Here is a 22369-nt window from a genome sequence, read left to right on the forward strand (position 1 = left end):
ATTTGTATACGGTGGAGGTATATTAAATTTTGCCTGTTAGAGAAGGGAGTGATGGTAATAAATGACTAGTAAATAAAGGTGAACGCCAATGAATTGCAAGTATCCCTCCATAAACTTGCAACGAAGATCGAAAGCCTCAAGGACCTTCCCTTGACTTCACGACAGAGTTGGCACTTGCATGGTCAGTGGTGTACCTAGAACTTTTGCCGCCCGGGGCGATCTCCAGTTTGCCGCCCTTTCTATTATATGTCAATCAAATAGTAATAGGTTTTTGAGTATAATATAAAATATTAGACTTATTAGATATTAAAGTTATAATAATCATTTATTATTCAAGAAAGAAAATAAATTTGAAATGAAAAAGTTGCTTTTTGCAACTATAAGTAAATATAAAAAGTGCCGCCCGGTGCGGACCGCACCCACCGCCCCCCCTTAGGTACGCCACTGTGCATGGTAATTCAATGAAATGCTGCGAATTTACCAATATTATATTTACCATCCTTTTTCCCCACCGGGAAGATATATGCCATAATGATTCCTTATGTATTCTTTATTATATATTATATATTTTGGTTGCAGTGCCGCCGAACATTTTGGACGATGAGAGCACCCAATCAGCAGTTGCAGTCCGGGAGAACCAGAACATAAGCCTGGTCTGCAAAGCAGACGGGTTTCCAACTCCGAAGATCATGTGGCGTCGGGAGGATGGACAGCCAATATCTGTAGATAGAAGGAAGAAAGGTAAAAATCTTTAGTCATAGCCAAAAGTTTACCAAACAAATCTAAGCCAAAAATAGCACGCACGGCTTAAATATAATAGAATACCATGACATCTAAGTTTCAAGTTTGTTCACTTCACAGATCAGGATGCGATTTGAACCTTTGTAGTTTTTTTTCATTCTAATTTGTATGGCTAGAGTGTTTTGTTTATTTAGTGTATTTTTCGTGTTTACTGACTACAGACAGTTGGGAGAGGGATTGCCGCTATTTGAGACGAATCTTTCTACTTTCAGCGAGTCATGACTGCCTATTATTATAATTTACAATTTTTCTCGTAAATAAATACAGCAAAAATGTACATTTATATAAACAATATAATTTAAGTCTTTTACTCAATTATGCATTCATTTAATATTCCGTTCCATTCCTTTGCCTACAGGGCCTAGTATAAAAGAGATACTATAGGACCTTTGCTTAGATGGCCAATTAAAAGAAATATACATTAGAAGTCTTTTTTTCTTTTGTTTCTATTCCACCAGAGATCTTATAACAATAGAGGACCTTTGCTCATATCATCGAGAGATGAGAGAAGTTAGATGATATCTAATAGATGGTTGGATTTCTTCAGCATCCTTCAAGCTTCTACCCAGTAATTATCTCACATCAAAGATGCAATAGTTTCCTTAATGTTTACTTAATAATACTACTAGGAGGGCAGTGTTTTTAAGCCAGTCTTATAAATAAAACGAGCTTCGTAAGTTTTAAATATTCACATTTTTGCAAACAAATAAATTCTCACCGCAGCTAAAGAGAATGCAATTAAAGTCATAATAAAACATTGTTAAGTGAAACCCTAGTTTAGCCTCACAATCGCCTCGAGTGTTACGCGCTAATGTTATAAGTTAAACCACCCGAGCTGCAAGTGTGTATAAAGTCGACGGTTGAACTCACCGTTGAACCGCGGGTTAAAGCTGCGGTTATATACAGCTGGAGATTTAATCTTGCAGTAAGAGAAGAGGGACTAGAGATAATTATTACAGGAGAGTGGGTCACTCAGTTTTGCAGACAATGGAGGTACAAATTGAGTTGAATTTTAAGTGATTTCGGGATTAACGTGTGCGAATGGCTCTCCGCGCTAATTGTGTATGACCCTGTCATTCGCGGCGCCACTCATTGGGGTGTCCATCAATTTTTTTTAATTACTCGAGACATGTCCTCGTTTTCAATTCAGCTAGTCCTTTGTTTGAGTGTACGCGGGTTCTGATTTGTAGATTAAATGAGTGCTTTTGTGCGTCGGAAATTTGAACTGGACTCACATGGTTACTGCGTTAATTAACAAACATAAAATATTTCTACTTCAGTTCTTTTATTTAGATCTAATTTAATTTTCAGTCTTTTCCTCACACTTTTATAAATCTTCATATATATGTACCTTCAAACATAAATATCTTTGAAATATTTGCTATACATATATTTATTATAAACATTATCATTTTACCCGTAGGTCTAAAAGGCCCCATTATTACGACCAGTTGTAGCATTCTATAAAGATTATAATAAATTAAATATTTTAACTTTTTAATTGACATTGCCATTGCCATTGCCTAGACCAAAGATCTGCTTTAGTGGGAGGAAAATATATTTTTAATTTGTTTTTTATATTTAAATAATTTAAATGATAGGATTACTACGCTTATTATAAACTAAAGATTACCATGGTAAAATTGAATAATACACTACATAGTATTCTTTAAATGTTGTTTGCATCTAGTAAGCATCTTTTCGTCATCACGTGTGAGAAATATGATGATGGACGAGTGAAGGTGATGTATGAACAGAACATAAATATAAGTAATAGAGTTAAAGATATCTTGAAGGAAGGAAGAAGAGAGAAGAATAAAAATTGGGAAAGAAATGCTGAAGAGAGTATTTCGTAAGCCAAGTCTCTTTCATAGATTAAGATAGGGGAACGAGAGGCTTTAAAAATAGGAATTTCCTATTCTAGACAGTGAAGTAGTGAGCAGTAAGTAGGGGTCCATGCTCTTACAGTGGTATTGCATGTCATGCAGCCATGGGACAGGCTTCATCATGAGACATGTGCAATGCAGAGCTTGAAGAATGATCTCTGTAGCAAAAGGAAATCTGAAGAGATATGCCGTATTATGATGCAAGGATTCATTGTAAAACCGAAATTGAATGTTTTGTCAACTTATATTTCTAAAAGAAATTTTTAAAATCAAAACAAATGTATCAAACAAAGAATATTAGTATATAACACGTAAATTTAACGTAACAAAGTCAGCAAATAATACTCGCGTGTTGAAAAATAACACGTATTTGTTATAATTTAAACCGCGTGCACCGAGCCGAGCTATCCGGTTGCAGAGAAATGCTGTTAGCAAACAAACCCACCCGCCGAATGTAATTTCGCGCAAGTCCGTCGGACTCCGCGCGGCGTGGACACACGAGCGGTTTTTTCCTGCAATTAGTGCAGCGCTAAGCGCCGCCGGCGGCCGTTACCCGGGAACTGCCGAATATATTCAACCGAGGCACCCTCATTACCTCCGCGGCGCGCCCTCGCGGCGGGAGGACCCGTAATTGTAAACACGGGCAAACTCATTTGGGCACTGGATGGCGCCCGGCCGACGTGGCTGGAATTTATACTTTTTACGACTCTCAAGTTAAATTGTACGACATGAGACTCGAATACTAATAAATCTGCGAGTTACAGCGGTCGCACAGGCGAAGGGTAAACGCACCATTAGTAGTCATTTTAAACGTTTTTTGTCTATTTTATTGACAACAGTACTAAATCTCCCGACAGAGCTACTGCCAGAAGTTATTACTCTGTCTTATTCCAATAGGAAAATTTAATCATGTAACATATTTCATGAATAAAATAATATTATAATTAAATAAAGTAATATATTCATTTATTGATTAAACATGTGAAATTAATTAGTAACTTTTGTGATCGATGTATACAAAACGCTTCATCTATTAAATAATAATATATAAATACGCAGCACGTAAATTGTAGTTTACAGCGAACTCTCAAACACGCAAAGTTCATAGTGAACTATCAAATGCACAAGGTTTATATTTAACTATTAACTAAACAAAGTTCATTTGTACTATCGAATAGTTCATATTAAAATATTAAATGCACCAAGATCATTTAAACTATCAAATGCACAAAGTTCAGATTAAACTTTCAAATGCACAAAGTACATAATAAACTATCAAATGCACAAAGTTCATATTAAACATTCAGATGCACAAAATACATTTCAAATGCACACGTACTTATTAAACTATTATATCTACAAAGTTTCAATAGTCATTATGTTTTTTTTTAATCTGCCTAATTTTTTCGATCGCAGATTAAAAAGGAAAAAAATATTTTCGAACTAGGTTTTAAATTTATAGTTATCAGCATTAAGAATCGATAATTTGATTAGTAATGACATATTATAAGCACGTAATTATTTTTTAGGATCCGTCGCATTGAAATAAGTAGGGCTGGTTCATTGGTACTCCTACTACTTCCTGTAATTCATTGGTGTTAACTTTCACAGATCAAATTTCTTACCTTACCAATTCTTAAATGGTCTTCCAATGCTATTTTAGAAGCCTAAACCATAAATGATCTGATATTCACTCTTGATCTAAATCCTTCAAAACATTATAGAAATATTTTGCAGTTCGATCTCAGTGATATACAAACTCTCTATGAATTTATTTGAAGTTATTAACTTGAATCTTTCATAATACTTCTTCTACTTAGGTATTCAATCTTTGGGTATATTAGTTTCTCGAGAGTCCGATCCAGAAGACGTCACCACTATAATAATTATAACTTACATAACATGTTTAACTTAGTCGCGTATGTTTGTATATATAAACAGTTTCCCAAACAGGGAGTCGATTGCTACCATTAACCCAATTACAACTTAAATGGACAATTCTCCCCGCTAATGACATCCAAAGACACTGTTACTGTAAATCAAAGTATCAATCAATATATCTACAAGGTATTTTCAAGAACAATAAAAAATAAATACGTTAATAGATATTCATAAAGATATTTTTATTGTCCCATTTTTGGGTCTCCCGTTTCCTTATCGTAGATAAAACAGTGGACTTTTATTTCAATGATTTTTTTACAGTAATTTTTAAAAAATTACCTCATCAAAAATATCAGTTTGTTAGTTCAATACAACGTGAGTGATCTTCCAACTTAAAAATTCATATTTTATGTAAATTGGGATCCGATTTCTCGTGTAACTATAATATGTGCTCTTTTTAATGCAAATGTATTTAACGAATAACGTATTTAAACGTAAAATGCTTTATTATCATTAATAGTAAATATTACTTATATTATTACGTAAATAATTAAATTTGTAGCAAATATGTTATGAGTTACAATAATTACAGAGTATATAAATGTAGCATACATTGCTTATGGATTATTATTTTTCTTTTTCAGATACCATAGTAAACAAATTAATCTATCTATATAAGGTAACCACATTTGTAATTAAAATTATCAGGTGAAAACAGACTGAAAGAAAAGGAATTGAAAAAATGGGAAAAAAAGATTACAGTTAATTATCAATGTCATTAAATAAATAAATATAAGGGTACAAACAGAAATCTTAAACAATAATTGTAAATACATGCTACGCAAGGTCTAATTGTAACCAGGAATGTAGGTGAGAAAAGTAACTAGAAGTATGGAAGAATATTAGAAAGCGAAGAATAAAAGATATTAGTGTTTTAGTTTAAAATCTGTGTAGTATTTCAATATTGCAGTTGCAATATGTACCCTAAAGCTGGTAACCGTAGACCCAGATTGGTTTAAATATAGTTTTTTTTTATGGCTCCCGCTATTGGGGGCCTCTCGTACCCCTATCTTAGGAGGGACAGGGTCTTTATTGGCAATTTAATTTTTTTCACATAATTTTTTATTTTCATTCTTCACATATCTTTCATTCTATCCTTTTATGCAACAATTCTGCTAAATATAGTTTTAGAGATGCACATATTCTCAAAAATTTATTTTTAATCTTGGTTGTATTTTTACATTTTGTAACACATAGTACTTTTACTGTATCGTGTAATGTACTATGTGTTATTGTATATTTACCTTAGTTATCTAATAAAATAACAGCTTGGTCTGTTCTATAAAGATTTTGAAACACGGAAAAAATGAAACAAAATTTCGTTGATAATAACAATTTGGTAAATACAATTTCAATGCGGATGAACATTAAATATAATCAAAACGGATTGCCAAAGTTACATCGGCTGTTATGAGAGCATACTGTAGCGAGTATGCTATTTAGAAATTTAACCGAAAATTCACCTGATAAATACAAATGTTTGCACCATTTATTTTCATTGTGCCATAATTTAACAATATACGGTGGCGCGTAATCGGGAATTCGACGAACTTTGCTAAATCTGAATCAACGATAACATTTATTATTTGATACGAAGAAAATGTATTTGACACACTTTAACATGAAATGAACTGGTTCATAATAAACCAATAGTGTTAACATGTATTATAACAATAGTCACATATAACATTATTACAAAATTTATTACATAGTTAAAACGTAGAGACAGTGATTTAAATTATTAGTTACAGTATACACAATTGCTATTTCATATAAATATCTCGTGTGCATCCTGTCAATTTAGCCCTGTCATATTGATATATGGTGATGGTGATCCATCCACAAGCCTCAGGCGGCGTCTACCCGGTGTCTCCTCCCCTAAAGAATGTAAACAGCACGACAGAGGAGATAGACAAAAGTCACGCTGTCTATTCTTAAATACCTTGTGTGCGTGCTTTTTTAAATCACCTCCTTCTACGTTTAACTTTCCGCATATCTCAGGCGGTATCTTTCATGTGTAGTAGTCAGACCTAAAGAACGTAAGCAGCACAACAGAGGAGACGGACAAAAGTAATGTTCAAGTTCTTATATATCACGTGTGCGTCCTGTCAAGCGCACCTTCCCTCGTCTGGTCGCTCATTTATCATTAATATGTAACTATAGTACGGAAGTAATATCAATAATAGTGTGCTGCAGAATGGACAGGATTGTTAAGCGTCTAGCCGCGTGTTCTTAAATATCTCGTGTGCGTCTAGTAAATTGTACTCTCTCCATCAAAACTGCATAAACTACAATGAATGTCTCGTAGGTCCTTAAAGGCCCTTATCTATTGTTATACCTAGCTGTAGTAACGCGGAATCAATATCCCAGATGACGTATATTGTTTCTTATTTAGATGAGGGAATAGACGTGTTGTACGCATATATCATGACGTCCACTGCTATATATAGGCCTACCACGTAGATTTCCAATAGGTCCAGTTGAATATTAGCTGAAGCATTACTTGATTAAGTGAACCCACGCCGTAATCACAAGCTAGCACTAGCCTGATGTCATTTGTTTTTATTTATTTAATGGAATCAGGCGTTACCTCGCGGATGTCCATGCTAAGTAAGAAAAGGACCAATATTTAGCCACTTCGCCACCGATTAGTGCCAAACACTTTCTAGGACTCTCTCTCGGTGTAACATAACTCCTGAAGATGCCCCATGGAGGGGTGAAACACGTGTTGAGTAATTTGGTGGTGGCGGTTGTGTGATTCGCATTGTTAGCCGCATACGCATTTATCAGCGGGCTGGCGGGCGGTGCATTTCATTGCACGACTACCACTGCATGTGCGGAAGTGGCTAAATATTGGTCCTTTTCTTAATGATGTCATTTGATCAAAATGTGTGTGTTTGTGTGTGCAGTGACGGTTTACGAGGGCGACAGCCTGAGCCTGCAGCGCATCAGCCGCACGGAGATGGGCGCCTACCTCTGCATCGCAACCAACGCGGTGCCGCCCTCCGTCTCCAAGCGCATCATCGTCGATGTTGAATGTGAGGTTCTAGTTTGATTTAATTTTTATCTTACTTTAATGTCTGGGCGTCATGGTCACAGTAGTCTTAGAGAGAAATTTCTGGAAATTATAAAAATTTAACCTATTAAAATGTGTTGTAAAAGTAAGTCGAATAATAACTTAAGATGTCCGCTACTGGACATAAGTCACATAAGTATTCAATAGGACCGTTTACCGCGGTCTGCTTTCAGCATATTCCGATAACCTCATTAAAGAAGAGGATCTTCTCAGTCCACCTTATGTGCAGCATCAGTCACCTGTTCTGCGCGCTAGATAGCTTATTGCCTGTTCACTCATTAGTATAACTAATACATCAATCTAAAATACTTCTACTGTACGAGTGAGAAGTATAATCTCTGTAAACAGCATTAAATTGATTATTTTTCTAACACCATTCATTCTGCAGGAAGATGTTTAACACTTAATTTTTAGTCGATATTTATAAAGTGACAGTGGCAATATTTGTAACTTAATTTAATATTATTAAAGAAGAATTTGGTAGGGATCATCGCTATGAAAAGCGGTCGCTATTGGAGCCGGAAGGTTCTCAAGTGGCGCCCACGTGTAGGTAGACGCAGCGTGGGCAGGCCCCACACTAGACGGACCAAGGACATAGAGGCGCGGAAAGTCGCAGGATACGGACAGCACAAGACTAGCCATGATGCCATCCTTTGGGCGAGGACTATATTTTGCAGTGGCGGTCTATCGCCTGAAAGGAAGAAAAAAAATCTAAATACATTTAGAAATATTTTGTTTCTTATTTCTGTATAAATAAATAGATAAAAATTCCTTTAGATGTAACCTAACATCATGGTCACTATAGTCTACGTATCGGACTTTTTATACACTGTGCCAACTCTATGGTTAAAATGTAATGTGACCATAATATGTGTCTAAATTATTATTTTAGAAATTAATTATCTTTCTTTAATATGATAGCTTGTTATTGTGCGCATAATTATTTAAATCAAAGTGTATATTTTTAAACCAGCCGTAAGCTTCTAGAACACTTCAAAAACGAGTAGACATTTGAGGCGGTCTACGGTAAATTAAGCCAATTAGAGATTAATAAAGAGGAATAAAAAAATTACCTCCGCAAAGAGCAGTAACAAAGAGCTCCAGTACCCAAAAGATGCGAAAAAATTCTACTAACTAAATAATTTACAGAATCCACGAGGAATTATAGAGACAGTGAGTCTATCAAAAATGTACAGGCGGCCTTTGAGCAGCAACAAAATGAAGTCTGACAAAAAAACGGACTTTAATTTCCCCTTTTATTTTCAATTCTTTCTCCGCGGCGTCTAAATAGAAAGGAAGATGGCCGGGCGGTGATAATTGAAAGATAATATTTTCGCAAGGTGCACGCCTCGGAGAGATTGCGCCCTCGGACCGTCATACTGATTGCTTCTCGTTGTCATATTTCTTTGTTAAGTTTAAATTAAATTTTATTTACAGTACAGTTATTATCATAACATTAACACTGCTTCTATGTCGTTGGTCCATCTAAGGAGCTACCTACCCACGCGGCATGGTTTATATTATATTTGTTCATATTCCCGAAATCAAACAAAAAATATAAATAATACATACAAATGCATCATAATTTTCCATTAAAGAAAATTTTACAATAATAAGTCTTATGCATTAGTAATATTAAAAATATTAGAAGCTCTCTTAAAATGACTATGGCTTTAATGAAAATGATTAACTTGTAATTTAAGGTCACTTGTCACTTCTTATGGCCTCCGTTTTGGAAATCTCTCGTGCTCCCATGCTATATGTAAGAACCATTATTCACAATAGATTTATCATAAAAATTGTTATTTCCTCGCTCCTCTTTTGTCCTTTTTAAGATACTTCATGCATTCCACTGTTCTCTTTCTTATTCTTTATATGTCGTGTTACCTTTTATACATCTCCTCTCTTTCTTCGCCTTCCCTCCAGAATACAGGAACAATTATAGATTTATTATATGTTATACCCATTATATCATATATATATATATATATATATATATATATATATATGTACCATAATGCCACAGTGTAATAGCCAACCCTATAGATATATTTGGGAAAGGCCTATAGTGAACGTCTAAGGGTTGAACCGACTACGACGATATATCATCATCGTTTTAGCCGGAGTATGTCCATTAGTAGACATAGCTCTGTCTCATAGCTTTCCAATAAGACCAGATGAAAGCGGTACATCACACACCTCATTTAAATTGTCTAAAAGACCAGGCCTCAGATCCTGGCAGCTCTGCTGTGCTAAGCAGGGAGTATATAGGAAGTATATAGGAATATCTACCAAACGTCCTATTTACGTACAGGATAATCCGTTATGAGTTATTTGCCAGTCGCATTCAAATATAAAAAAGTTAATAATCAAATATTTCAGCGTGATCATATCAAGATTGGAACAATATGTAAAAGCTTATACAGTTTCAGCTGACAAATCATATACATTCGTTTCTTTCCAGCTTTTACATATAAAAATCATCCTGTAGCGTTATACAGTTGACATTTGAAGTATTGTCGATACTTAAAATATTGGCAAGTGTTTTTGTGTTTTTATTGAGAGTTTTTCATTACACATTCTTTAGTCTTCATAATATAGATAGATAGATTGACAATTTATATATAGTAATCAAAGTCAGTCCTAAGTATATGAGGTGTCGTTCCCGCTATGTAACTCCCGATTTTCTCCCGTATATAACAAAATCTCATCTGAGCAGAAATCAGCGCAATCGACAATTCCGTCCACCCCCGAATACCGTGCAGCGCCCAACTAGGTCGCATTTGCATTTTAATCTCGTAGCTATGCACAAAGCGCACATTATCGGTTTTTGGTCTAATTCTATCATCACAGCCCCTAATCCCGTCGTGATGAGGTTCCATAAACATTGTGTTTATGTTTTAAAAGCTTCACTTTAATCGTTTGGTGAACCGACAGTGTAGTCAACGTTGCTAGAAATCGCAGGATGCTGGAAGCGTAAGACGGGTTATAGTTCTTTTGGAAAAGTCTTTACCTTGCAGTGTGTATCTTTCGGCTGATGATGACAATCATATCATTCAATTATCATTCATTCTGTTAACTTGTCATAACTTTTTAATGACATTTTTAATGCGATTGGCTTTGTTATTTATTCATCGACAATGCCTATACAAGCTAATTATGAACACAGCTGATGGAACACATCTTAATACAGAATAATACGCAAGCTAAGCAGGAGGTCATATCTATTTCTTAGACTTCTCATTGATGAGTAAGTTGTCTGCAAGACTGTAAACATGCGGCGTCCTCTCGAAGAAAGCCAACTGAACAAGGCGAGGAACGTCGGATGGTAATAAAGGCAGTTGTGAGTTAAGCTGCGGGGGAATCGCTGCTCACCAGAGCACTAGTTCAGACACACAGAGACGCCATATCGACACAATTCATATAAATAATTCAATAAGAAATAAAAAAATAAAATAAATAACAATCAAAAGCTATACACGCAGGTGCCGTTTCGATATTTACTGTAAGATAAATTAAAATTTCACAGTTGATTACGGTATTAAGTCAATAATGGCCATTCAGAGACGGTATAATGTTTCACCATAAACGCGGGCATAAACAACTTAAAATTGAACGTTATAATTTAATAATCTCCATTGAAACGAGTCCACGGGCCGTCTCGGAGACGTCCTGAGACGGGCGCGCAGTGGATCGGAGCTCGGCGGCAACGACGCGGGCTCGTTACGGAGGAGTTGGCGATAAGGCGAATAAAAAGCGAGGAAGTTTATAAATATTTTAAAGCGCCGTAGAATATGAACGCGTATCGCGGCCCGGGTAATATCCTTCGCGAGAATTGCCGCCGTAAACTCGGGGAATGTGAATTACGTCCTCAAAGCGTGGATTTTATTATCGGGGTGTCGTGTGAAAAATTGTCGGCGCCGCTCGGGTGGGCTCGGCCAACTTCGGCACAATCCATCATAATTGAAAGTTTATAAATTGCTTCCAGTTCGCCGTAGTTCGTTGCCGGGCTGCCCGACCCGCTGCCGTAGATTGATATGAGAATAATCGCTGCACCGTACTTTAAATGAGAAACTTTGGCCGGCGAGCTCCAAACTATTACTCGCACAGAGTTTTTGGATACTAAAACTGCAATCTAAACAACCTCATTCTTATAAAGATTGATAGCCTTAAATAGCGTCATACTTATAATTCCCTCACTGCCTCTATGAGGTACCAGTGATGACCTACAGCGCTCAAACGTGGCCTCTCGCTCAATGAGGCTTGAAAAGAAATATATTCTAAATTTCCTTACAAGATACGAACTAATAATTAAGAGATTTGTAGACGAAAGAAAGTAACAGACATGTCCCAGCAACGTGTTGAAGTTGCAGTAGACAGGTCACAAAGCACGCACGTTTAAAGACCGATAACCACAGGGTTGTACGGTACCATGTAACGTGGGGACAACCTTGCTATAGTCGTCGGAAGACGCTGGATGCAGGACCTTCCTACCGGTCCTATTTGAAGTTTCTGAGGGAGCGTTATGTCCAGCTGTGGACGACCTAATTGAGGAATTATGATGATGTAGAAGCGTTGTAAATACTCTCGATTTCAATTAACAAAGATAACAATTCAGACAACAATGACGCTTTGGCTTGTTTTTCTATGTTACGTTCGTGATATGCTGGTCACGTCGAATTGACGATCGTCCGAGTGCGGTATGACATTTGTCATTAGTACAATAGTGTCTGATGTTTGGTAATGTGGTAACATCTGGTATTCATAAGAATGGCATTCTTCCTATATCATGATGAGGAATCTACCGTGTCTGCAATATGACGTCATGTTTATCAGTAATTATTTTAAATGGTAACTAGTATGAGCAGTGGTAACCTAACGGCTGGAGATAGAGATTTGCGATCATAGGTCGCGCATTCGATTCCCGCGACTCAATTGATACTGTTAACTAGCGCCATCTAATGTCGCTAACCCAAGTTATAGCATCCTGAACGGTATGTTATATTGCTACATCTAATACAATATCGTAAACAACAATTTACATTTCATGAATGATCTTATTTATATTGCTGATATATTTTACTCGTATAATATATTGTTATAGATGGACTAAAGAACTGTCATGGCTTACAAAAAGCTTCTATTAAAAAATTAAACAAATTAGAAATAAGGTTATAATGAACCAGAAATTTCATGTTCTAATTTTAAAAATGTAGTTCATAAAACTTTAAGCTTGTAGGCTCTCTAACACATGAGATGACGTCATAGTCATGGTCGCGGTCTCTGTATGCGGTCAGCGTAGGATTGGCCATCGTTGTGATCTTTGGCGGAGGTCTATGCCTTGCAGTGGTCATTTCTTGGCTGACATGACAGCAATTTTGATGATGCTTATATCAGAACTTAATATAACATCAATAATACGATTTGTTCTAATCAATAAGTCTGTTCCAGTCTCACCTATGATCTGGGTCCCGAACCAATTGGTGGGGGCGCCGGCTGGCACTGACGTCACCGTGGACTGCCACACTGAGGCCCACCCCCGGGCCATCTCCTACTGGGTCTACGACAACGTCATGGTGCTCCCGACCAAGAAGTACGCGGTTACCACAGAAGAGAACTCTTACAGGTTCGTAAATTACTGTAGATATTCTTCTTACATATATAATTACATAGTATGATACTACTGAAGTACCGCGCCATAAATATGCGCGGAGCAAAACTGGAGGGGTACAAAACTGCATTGTTTTCCGTACCTCTACCTATGTAGTACACTATATTACTCTAAGTTTTTGACTTTGTTATTCTTATTATTGTATATGTGTTTCAGGATATCCATTGAAGAAGAGTTCTTAAGAGATATTTTTGTCTCATTGTTTTGTGATTTTTTTTTTAGTAATAAACGTAATTTACTTATGGAGAATGTTTCGAGAAAAATGAGAATTTAATAAATGCCGAGGAAATACCACTCACAGTGACTTTATAAAGGCGCTATTTTTTAGCTTTATTATGGTCATAATAGTTATTATAATTACTGCTCTAGGATGTCCACAGCTTTACATAGGCCACGCTCATAAATTTATTATTACTCCTGTTCGAAACTACCTGTATCCTTCCTCTTCTACGTTGTGAATGGACACCCACGCAAAAGTAGTCAAATGCGCATGCGCATCTGCATCTAGTTTACGCAGTATGTCGTCTGCCACTTTAATTTGTCAATCAACTGTATGTCGATTACATCCTTCTTAATTATTTAAACGCAGAAAAATCCCGAGAAAAGAAAGAAGGTTTAAAGTTAAAGACCATGTTTAATGGAATCAGGCGTTACCTTGCGGAAGTCCATCCTGAGTAAGAAAAGGGCCAATATTTAGCCACGGTTTGACGGTGGCGGTTGTGTAATTCGCATTGTATGCCGCATACGTATTTATACGCATACGGGCTGGCGGGCGGTGCACTTTGTTGCACGACTACCACTGCATGCGCGGAAGTGGCTAAATATTGGTCCTTTTCTTACTTAGAGACCATGTTTCACTACCGAAAGCTATCATTGATGTCGTCAATTTTTAGACAGTTATGATTCTATTTCATACAGCATAACACGGGCTCTCATAAGACAAAATTCTACACCGAGTAAATACTAAACAATTACCCGAAACATCACTATAAGGTTTATATAAAATTAAATCTCTCAGCCAATGTAAATCAGCCCTGGCGAAATTAAATGAGGTAGCTGCTTGAAAATTCACCGATCTATAAATCTAAATAAGGAAGAGGTTTTGTGTAGTGGCAAAAAGTTCCTTGCGACCGATTTATAGCCAAATTGAACAATTTCTATCTAGAGAACTGAAAATTCCTTAACAATGGCTTAATGAAACCGGTAAGATCTTACAAAAACATTAATTAAAATATACATGTTCGTTATTTAGTGTTCACCGTCATCCAAAATGAAATTAGAGTAACTGTCTTTAAACCAATTTAGTTCACGCCAAAGCAAATTCTAATACATACTCGTAAATAACTAGGTTCAACGTGATTGTGGCCCGAGATTGCAATGTTAAGCGAAAATTGAAAATTCCAATTGAGCTTGAAATAGCGAAAATAACGAAATTTAAGCTAATACACTATCCCATAACAAATTGTTGCCCGAAGTGATGCAGGAATCTGTTCTATAAGCACCGAAATTGAATTCAGCCAACATTGTGTTTAAAAATTAATTAATCTTTGTGATAAAACTAACTGTAAAAATATATTTATTTTCATTTTAACAATTTGTTTGTTTGTAAATAAATCAAATTTATGCATGATTTGAATAAACATATATATCGAAGCTGATCGAAGATTACTGACTAATTCTTTTATAAAGACTTAATCTTGCTTAATGAAGATATGGAATATGCTAACGTGATATCGTTGTCTTAGTCAATTAAAAGAGTCGTGAGAAAACCGTCTGTCTTAAGGACGCCACACACTTTTCTCTATAATAAAAACATTAAGCGTAGATGAAATTTATTCCAAAATTGTCAAAGGTAAAATTACTAAGACATTTTAATGTTTTAGAGCTCACATGAAGTTGACTGTACGGAACCTCCAGAGCGGCGACTTCGGAAACTACCGCTGCATTTCAAAGAACTCCCTCGGCGAAACTGAAGGCTCCATTAGATTATATGGTGAGCTCCTTTACAGCGTTTGTGATGCTAATGACAATAGCATTAGAAGTTTTATAGCAGACTTTGTACAATCATTCTCAGAGCGTCCGATTTAAATAAGAAAACATTTGATATTTACATTTATTAATGTAGTAAATTAGCTAAATGCAACTGTTGGACTGCCTAAATGTAGACGAATTGAAGCAAAGAACAAATTAAAATTTATAACCAAGCAGTTGATAATGTTTATTATTATAAACCTTTAACCGGATCTCATTAATGAGAGAAAATATAAAAGAAAATACTCAAGACATATTTTTTACCGTCACGCAAATTGGCTTAGTAAAAAATTGAATTAACCAAATGTATAGTGTACTTATGTAATTATACATTTTATTGAGTACTGCTGGTTGATTTCTCTAACTAAAAATTGTCTAAGAAAATGTGTTATCGTCGACGGTGCCACTGTATTTGATTACTTCTTATCTTATTCATTACTCATCGAGCTTACACCTAACATACTTAACCTATACAGCCTGTAACTAAACTGCAATTTGTGTTCTGAGATGTGCCATATGTGTAAATGTAAGAGGACATACGTATTGTATAATATCCATCATTTAAGTAAGATATACACTGCTAAACATAGGCCTTCCGAACAGATTTCCAAAAAGACCGAATGGAATAGGCGAGCATCGAAAGTTTTCCGATGACCTTAACAAAGTCGTCTGTCCAGCTTGTGGATGAACACACTACGTTACTAATCTTCTGGTATTGTTGCACAAATTGTATTACAAAATCTATTTATAAACACACTGTTATAGTCGTAAGAATTATTGACTGCTCTGTGAATTATATAGGTGTTACAGAAACATTAAAAGATGTTTTTTGGCCAAAAATGTATTTCAACGTATTAAAGATATCTAATTTTAAATGCTTAATGTTATTTTTTTAAAATAAACAACATGCAAAGAAAAAAATGCGAGAATGTTAAATTACAAAACACGTAATGTTCTGTTCAGAAATCCCGATGCCGTCGACGTCCCCGAAGGCGACAGAAATGAAAAGTACCGCCAACAAAGAGAGTAAGTGCCTAACGACGAACGCCCTCTAGCTCGCCTCTAACCGCTGCATCATTGCTAACATTTTCTCCTCAGTTTTTCTCGTTGCCCTTTCGAAATAACATTGTGCTTGTTTAACCTTTTTTTTTAATTAACCCGTTGCATTTGTTTTACTCGTATTTTATACATACAAAGTAAAAAATGATAACAATTTTGTCTGTTAAAAGCATATTCGTGAGTTACAAACTTCTTAAAACTACTACAAATGATCAAAACTTAAATCTTTTAACAATGTAACGTTGAGAGAGAAATGAATTAATTTCTCCGCGACTAAACGGAAGACATTTTAATTCGAATTACAAATTTACATTTGAATCTTCGTGAATTTAAAGAAACAAAGACGTTTTCAGGTGTCGTATTAACTGCTTTAGAATCAATTTGGGTGCTATAAAATCTTTGATAATATTTTAACTACGACTTTGATTTTTTGGGTTTTGACAATCATGTTTATTTATTATAGTTTCTGGTCTTTAATAACAACTAGGTAGCCTGATTACGGTAATTCCTTATGTTTTGTAAGAGAATTGCTGCACATATAATAAATAGAAGTAAAAGTTACAAGAAAGAAAACTGTGAATAAAATAAAAATAAGTGTCAGCAATAAAAATATGTATATAAATTAAATAAAGTAAATTAAATAAAAACCAAAATTGTAAAAATTAAGGAACGAGGTGATGGATGAAAGGTATTGGAAAAGAGAAAAATGGAATGGAAAGGTAAGACAGACGAAATATAGAAAGCAAGGAAAAGAATGAAAGATCTTGAGTTGCATGGGAGAAGAGTGCAAAAATATAATAATTGGTGAAAAAATGAATGAAGAGAAAATAAAAGTCATTGACTCATAAATCAGTTAGGGGTACGAGATGTCCCTAATAGCGGAGATCATTATTAAAAAAAAATCTGAATACATTTAGTTTCCAAGGCGGACATCAAATATCACACGGCGATTTGCAGTTTTGTAAGTCTAGTTCCGGATTTTCATCCGTGTTAATTGAATTCGAAATAAAGTCAATTTAATTACAATAATTGTAATTTATAACAGAGTCATGTTTCTCGCATTTAACTATTACAAATTGACCTACTTGTTCTGTTTTCTATTGGTCCCCCGATAACTTCTATTGTCCAATAACTACATCTTTTTATGATTTGTTCTCATGTGTCTCTTGTTTTCTGATGGCTTCGTAAAAGTTTTGCCTAGAGCAATAAGATTGATCATCGACCATTTCGGTATATCCTCGTGTTGTAGTTGGTCTTCTTACTTTCTTTTTATTAGATTCTTCTTCTGTTAAACCACTATCTTTTTTTTATGTGTTGTATTATGAACTTCTGTTCTTCTGATAACTTCGGTAACAAACAGATTTAGAACAACAAGATCCAAACCCGTCCATCGTTTAGGTGAAAATCCTCCTGAAAAATTAACCTTCTTCTCTTCTTTTCATTAGGTCCTTCACAAGAGAGTATTTTATTCCTTCTGTCTAATGACTCTATCTTTCTACTTGTGAATTATTCGAAGTTATCACGGACTCCATCTCTTTCCGAGGTGTCTAAAAAGACTTATTGGCAAGAAGTTGGCCCATCCATAGTTTGTGTACGCGTCCTAATGGACAAATTGATCTTCTTTTGCTATCACGTGACTATTTTCTAACTTTTAAAATTGTTTACATGGGTCAAAGACTTCTTTTCTTTGACCCATTCTTCTACTGTCTTCGCAAAATGACACGTTTAGAGCAACTAGACCGTCTACCGTCTAGATGTGCAAGGTTGTAGGTAGCAGCCTGATCTATGATGGTGTATCATTATCACCTATCTTTATTTCTATTCAAGTTCGTTTATCTACTCTTTGCCTAAACATTCTATAAATGTAACCGGTATCATTTCTCTATGTATAGAGTTCCACGGTACCTTCACAAGAAGATTTAACTAGTTAAAGTTGTTTCTAATTACCGAGCAATGAGTCAGCGTTCGTTGCGGAGGGACCTATTCAGTCGAGGTTTCGCGGTTTCCGACACCACTCAGATAAAATCTATTCATGTTATCTTTAAACATGTGAGTATTGACTGTTAAAAAATAGGTTTGTTATTTCTTTATGAAATAATGTATGCATTAAATTTTAATTACTTGATTTTTTTAAATTCTTATTATTTTTGACTGTTAGGTATCGCATGTATTGTATGTGAGTCTATCTTCGAGAAAGAGATCACTCGCCCAAACCAACTTGGATGGGCAGCGTTCGGGAAGCTTCGAAACTTCTTCTCGTCCAGAACACCGCAATGTTTGATGACGAAGGTCTTTTATCAATGTGTGTTGCCGGTGATGACATACGAATCCGAGACGTGGCCGCTTATAACAGACCTCAAGGTCACCCAGAAAGCAATAGAATTTTGGCTTTGCTTGAAGTTTCGCTGCGAGATCGAATCGTTTAATGAGGAGATCTACAAAAGAAACAAAATCACCGACATAGCTCGAAGAATTGCTCGTCTGAAATGGCTATGGTCCTGGCATATTGTTCGTGCAATTGATGGCCATTGGGGCAGAAACATTCTCGAATGGCGACTTGACGTGCGTCAAAACAGATGCTTGGCAAAAGTTACATACAGTACTACCAACCCAGGCAAAAAATATACTTGCCTTCCTAATGCCCGAGAGTTTAAAATGAAAATTTCAACTTACTTTTTGATCACAGTATTACATAAGGCGATAGAGGAAAATATATCATTTAAGGCGCCGAGATTGTGGTTTATGGTATCTATTTCTATACCGTCATTAGTAATAACGTAAATGTAAAGCCTACAGTTTCTTGTAATGGAGTTGTAAATAGATGTACTATTTTTACTTTAGGTTTACATACAGTCTCTGTTATTGATTTTAAGTAGCGGTATTAATTACAATATATCTATGGAAGAGATTAGGTCCTATTGTTGAAGTCTCTCGGGAACTGAGCTTATACCGAAGGGGTTGTTCGTGTGTATTAACGAATAGGACAATAACATTTTAAGAATGTTTCAGTACTGCACGTTATGGAAGTTCATAAACATTAAACTTTTAAAAAATATTTACTGCTTACTTATTTATATTCGCAGACTTTATACTTATAGAAATAATGGGCCTGTCGTTTTCCGATAAAAATATAAATTAATGTAATATACTTCAGAGTGATCTCTTTACCCGTATAAATTGATTTTTGTTAATGATTGCAATAAGTGCAAGATATGTATTTTTTTCTTGACAATCAGCTATTCATTCACCCCTTTAAAGATTTTACATCAATAAATAATCATTTCGTATAAATTTACTTTAATGTATTTCATACAAATAACAAAGCATAGTCACACCTTAAACACAATGTAGGTTCAACTTAAGGAATAAAGTTAGGCAAGAGATGTGGCGTTCGTTCGTGTATCGCAGAGGCGTGTGTGTAGAGTGATCGCAATGGATTTGCAATGTGTGTAGCGATCAGTGACTGGCAGCGCGTTGCAGGCGCGAGGCGGGTGAACGCGAGCCGGGCCGGCGCACGCGACGCGACCGAGCGGCCGAGCGTGGTGCGCGCGCAGCTGGACCGCGCGCCCGACCGCGACGCCGCGCACCACGTATACCGCGCCCCGCATCCGCAACACGCCTCAGGTACGCCACTCTCATTTCTTCTCGATACGCACCCAGCTAACTCGACTACCCTGAGAAAATCGCTAGAGGACCACTCCTCGCACCGCAAAGTTCTTCCTATAACAAAGCGACGCCACATCAATCCTCCATCCGACGCGATCGATCTAAAGTGATCAAAAATCGCAAGAGCAGGAAGCCCGCTGTCAGAAGTTATAGCTCAGACCAGACACGCTAATGCATGAGGACCAAGAAAGAAGACATCAACACCAAGGACTGATCCTCCAACAATACCCAGTGGGACAATTATACTACATACTTACGCAGATGCGCCACATAACATCCAAGTGGCGAAAAAGGGGTAGAACAATAGTGGCAGGAGAATTTTAATTTATGACCTTGAGATTGACGAAGCTGTAATAGCATCACAAAGCTAACAGCAACGACAACAATCAGAAACACGATCTTCCACATAGAAAATGTGTTTTACGAACTTAGTGAAGTCAAAAGCACTAACATAGTCTAACAAAAAATTGATGACTTCAAAAATGCCCGTGTACGACAAGTGCGATTTGAGGAGGGTGCGGAGCCCGAGTAGACCTCGCTACCGCAACTTGCATTACACGCATAAAACGCTACACTAAACATGTACACGAATTTAATTATCAATACTTATTAGTTTGCAGACAATTTTTGTTCCGCGAACTAAGTACCAATGAAGATTTACCAAGACGTATAGGCTAACAACACAGACATCATCACAAACAGAACAGAAAAGAATCCAAAGAATTAAAAGCGCGGTAACCTTTAGTATCCAATAAAATGTTCTAACTCTAAAGTCACAACTGAGACCTAGAGATTTTTCATTGCAAAAATATCAGGGTTTAGTGCCTTCAGGGCTGTCTATTCAAACCTAGAGAAACAAAATATTGATCTACAAACATCAAAAACAAATGAAAAAATCTCTAAGTACTCTAACTGCACCTTCAGGATCTAGAATCAAATGCAATATAGGTTGTATTCCGTCTTCCATCGTACAAAAATTAACCTAACAGGACAGCCGAAATTTTCTCAAAATTCCTAGAGTATATTCTAAAATATCTCTATCTTAGGTGAAGATCAGAGGCTGCCTATCTAAATTCTCAATTAGTCATTTGAGGATTCCAAACCTGCGTGCCGTACAGCTTATACATTGACACTAATAATACGTCATATGATAAAAATTTTAAATTGATTAACAAAGGGAAGAAATGTAATAGATATCAAGACTATATTGCAGAGATAGAAGTATGCTTAACAACTGTTACATTTGAAATTCCTAACCATTCCAGACATCTCCTAAAGATTTAATAAACAACCTATTTCTAGAATAATTTGCCAAATTAAAATAAATCTAAAAAAAATCGAAAAGATTGGTAATTATGTAACAAATTTGTTATATGTATAGTCTCTATTTAAAGGTTTAATCTCATCTCTAACTACTGCAACTGTAGTTACTGTTAAACTAATTATGCTATCTTCATTAACTAAGTTAATGTCATCGTGTTAAATGCTAGAAGCTCTAGAGCACTTAAGGGTCCTTAAGAATTTCAAGTTATTATTATTTTTGGTCCACTTTGTGTCGCAATCCAGAACCACGTAACATGTTTAGACTCCTTTGACGTAACGAAGTAATTATTGCGCAAAATTTCTTCTCTTTTGTTTTTATTTATATATTCTGTACACTTAAAACTGTACCCTCCTTCATGTCCTCACTTCCATCCAAAGGTTGTCTGGTAAAGATAGCCTCAAGCGATAAGACCGACAGTTGAACCTATACATTTTTTTTCTTTTTTAAGTTATTTTCAAGTTTCATTTATTTTTATAGTTTCAGTGTACAATAAAGTGTAAATTAATAAAATAAAATAACATATTTAATATATCATTGTTTCAATATGCACCGATCAATGTGTTGATCAATTTATGATATAATAACCAATATCACGTCGGAATTTTGTCAATAATTTGTAATTAACTCTTACTTGATTGTCGATTAAAATTTTGTTTCCCATTATAGCGTAGGCTGAATAAAAGTTGAAAGTAATTTAAGTTATCTTAAAATTACTATCATTGTCAGCATAATTTCAGTCGAAGGTTACCTGCTGCTGGACATTTGACTACTTCTTTATTTCCAAAAGGACCGGGTGAAAGCGGCCTGAAAATAGCGTCTTCTGAAATTTATATGAGAATCCGTCGTCGTTTCAGCCCACTAAGCATAGACCTCCCCAAAAGATATCTATAGGGGGATATACCATAATCGCCACA

The 22369-nt window shown here is 35.8% G+C and overlaps 1 protein-coding gene across 1 annotated transcript in view; it reads left to right on the plus strand.

Moving 5' to 3' along the window:
• LOC137931223 (neurotrimin-like) overlaps nt 1-22369 on the plus strand; it is a 90902-nt gene that overhangs the window by 54914 nt on the left and 13619 nt on the right. Inside the window, exons 6-11 of the mRNA XM_068774633.1 lie at nt 580-741; nt 7538-7666; nt 13156-13330; nt 15259-15368; nt 16370-16432; nt 19946-20089. Coding sequence (XP_068630734.1) covers nt 580-741; nt 7538-7666; nt 13156-13330; nt 15259-15368; nt 16370-16432; nt 19946-20089 — 783 coding nt within the window. The remainder of the gene's footprint in view (nt 1-579; nt 742-7537; nt 7667-13155; nt 13331-15258; nt 15369-16369; nt 16433-19945; nt 20090-22369) is intronic.

Source organism: Battus philenor, unplaced genomic scaffold (genome assembly GCF_028537555.1).
Source record: "Battus philenor isolate CCGP_79_NKW_IND1 unplaced genomic scaffold, ilBatPhil1.0.hap1 SCAF_7, whole genome shotgun sequence".
NCBI classification, from domain to species: Eukaryota; Metazoa; Arthropoda; class Insecta; order Lepidoptera; family Papilionidae; genus Battus; species Battus philenor.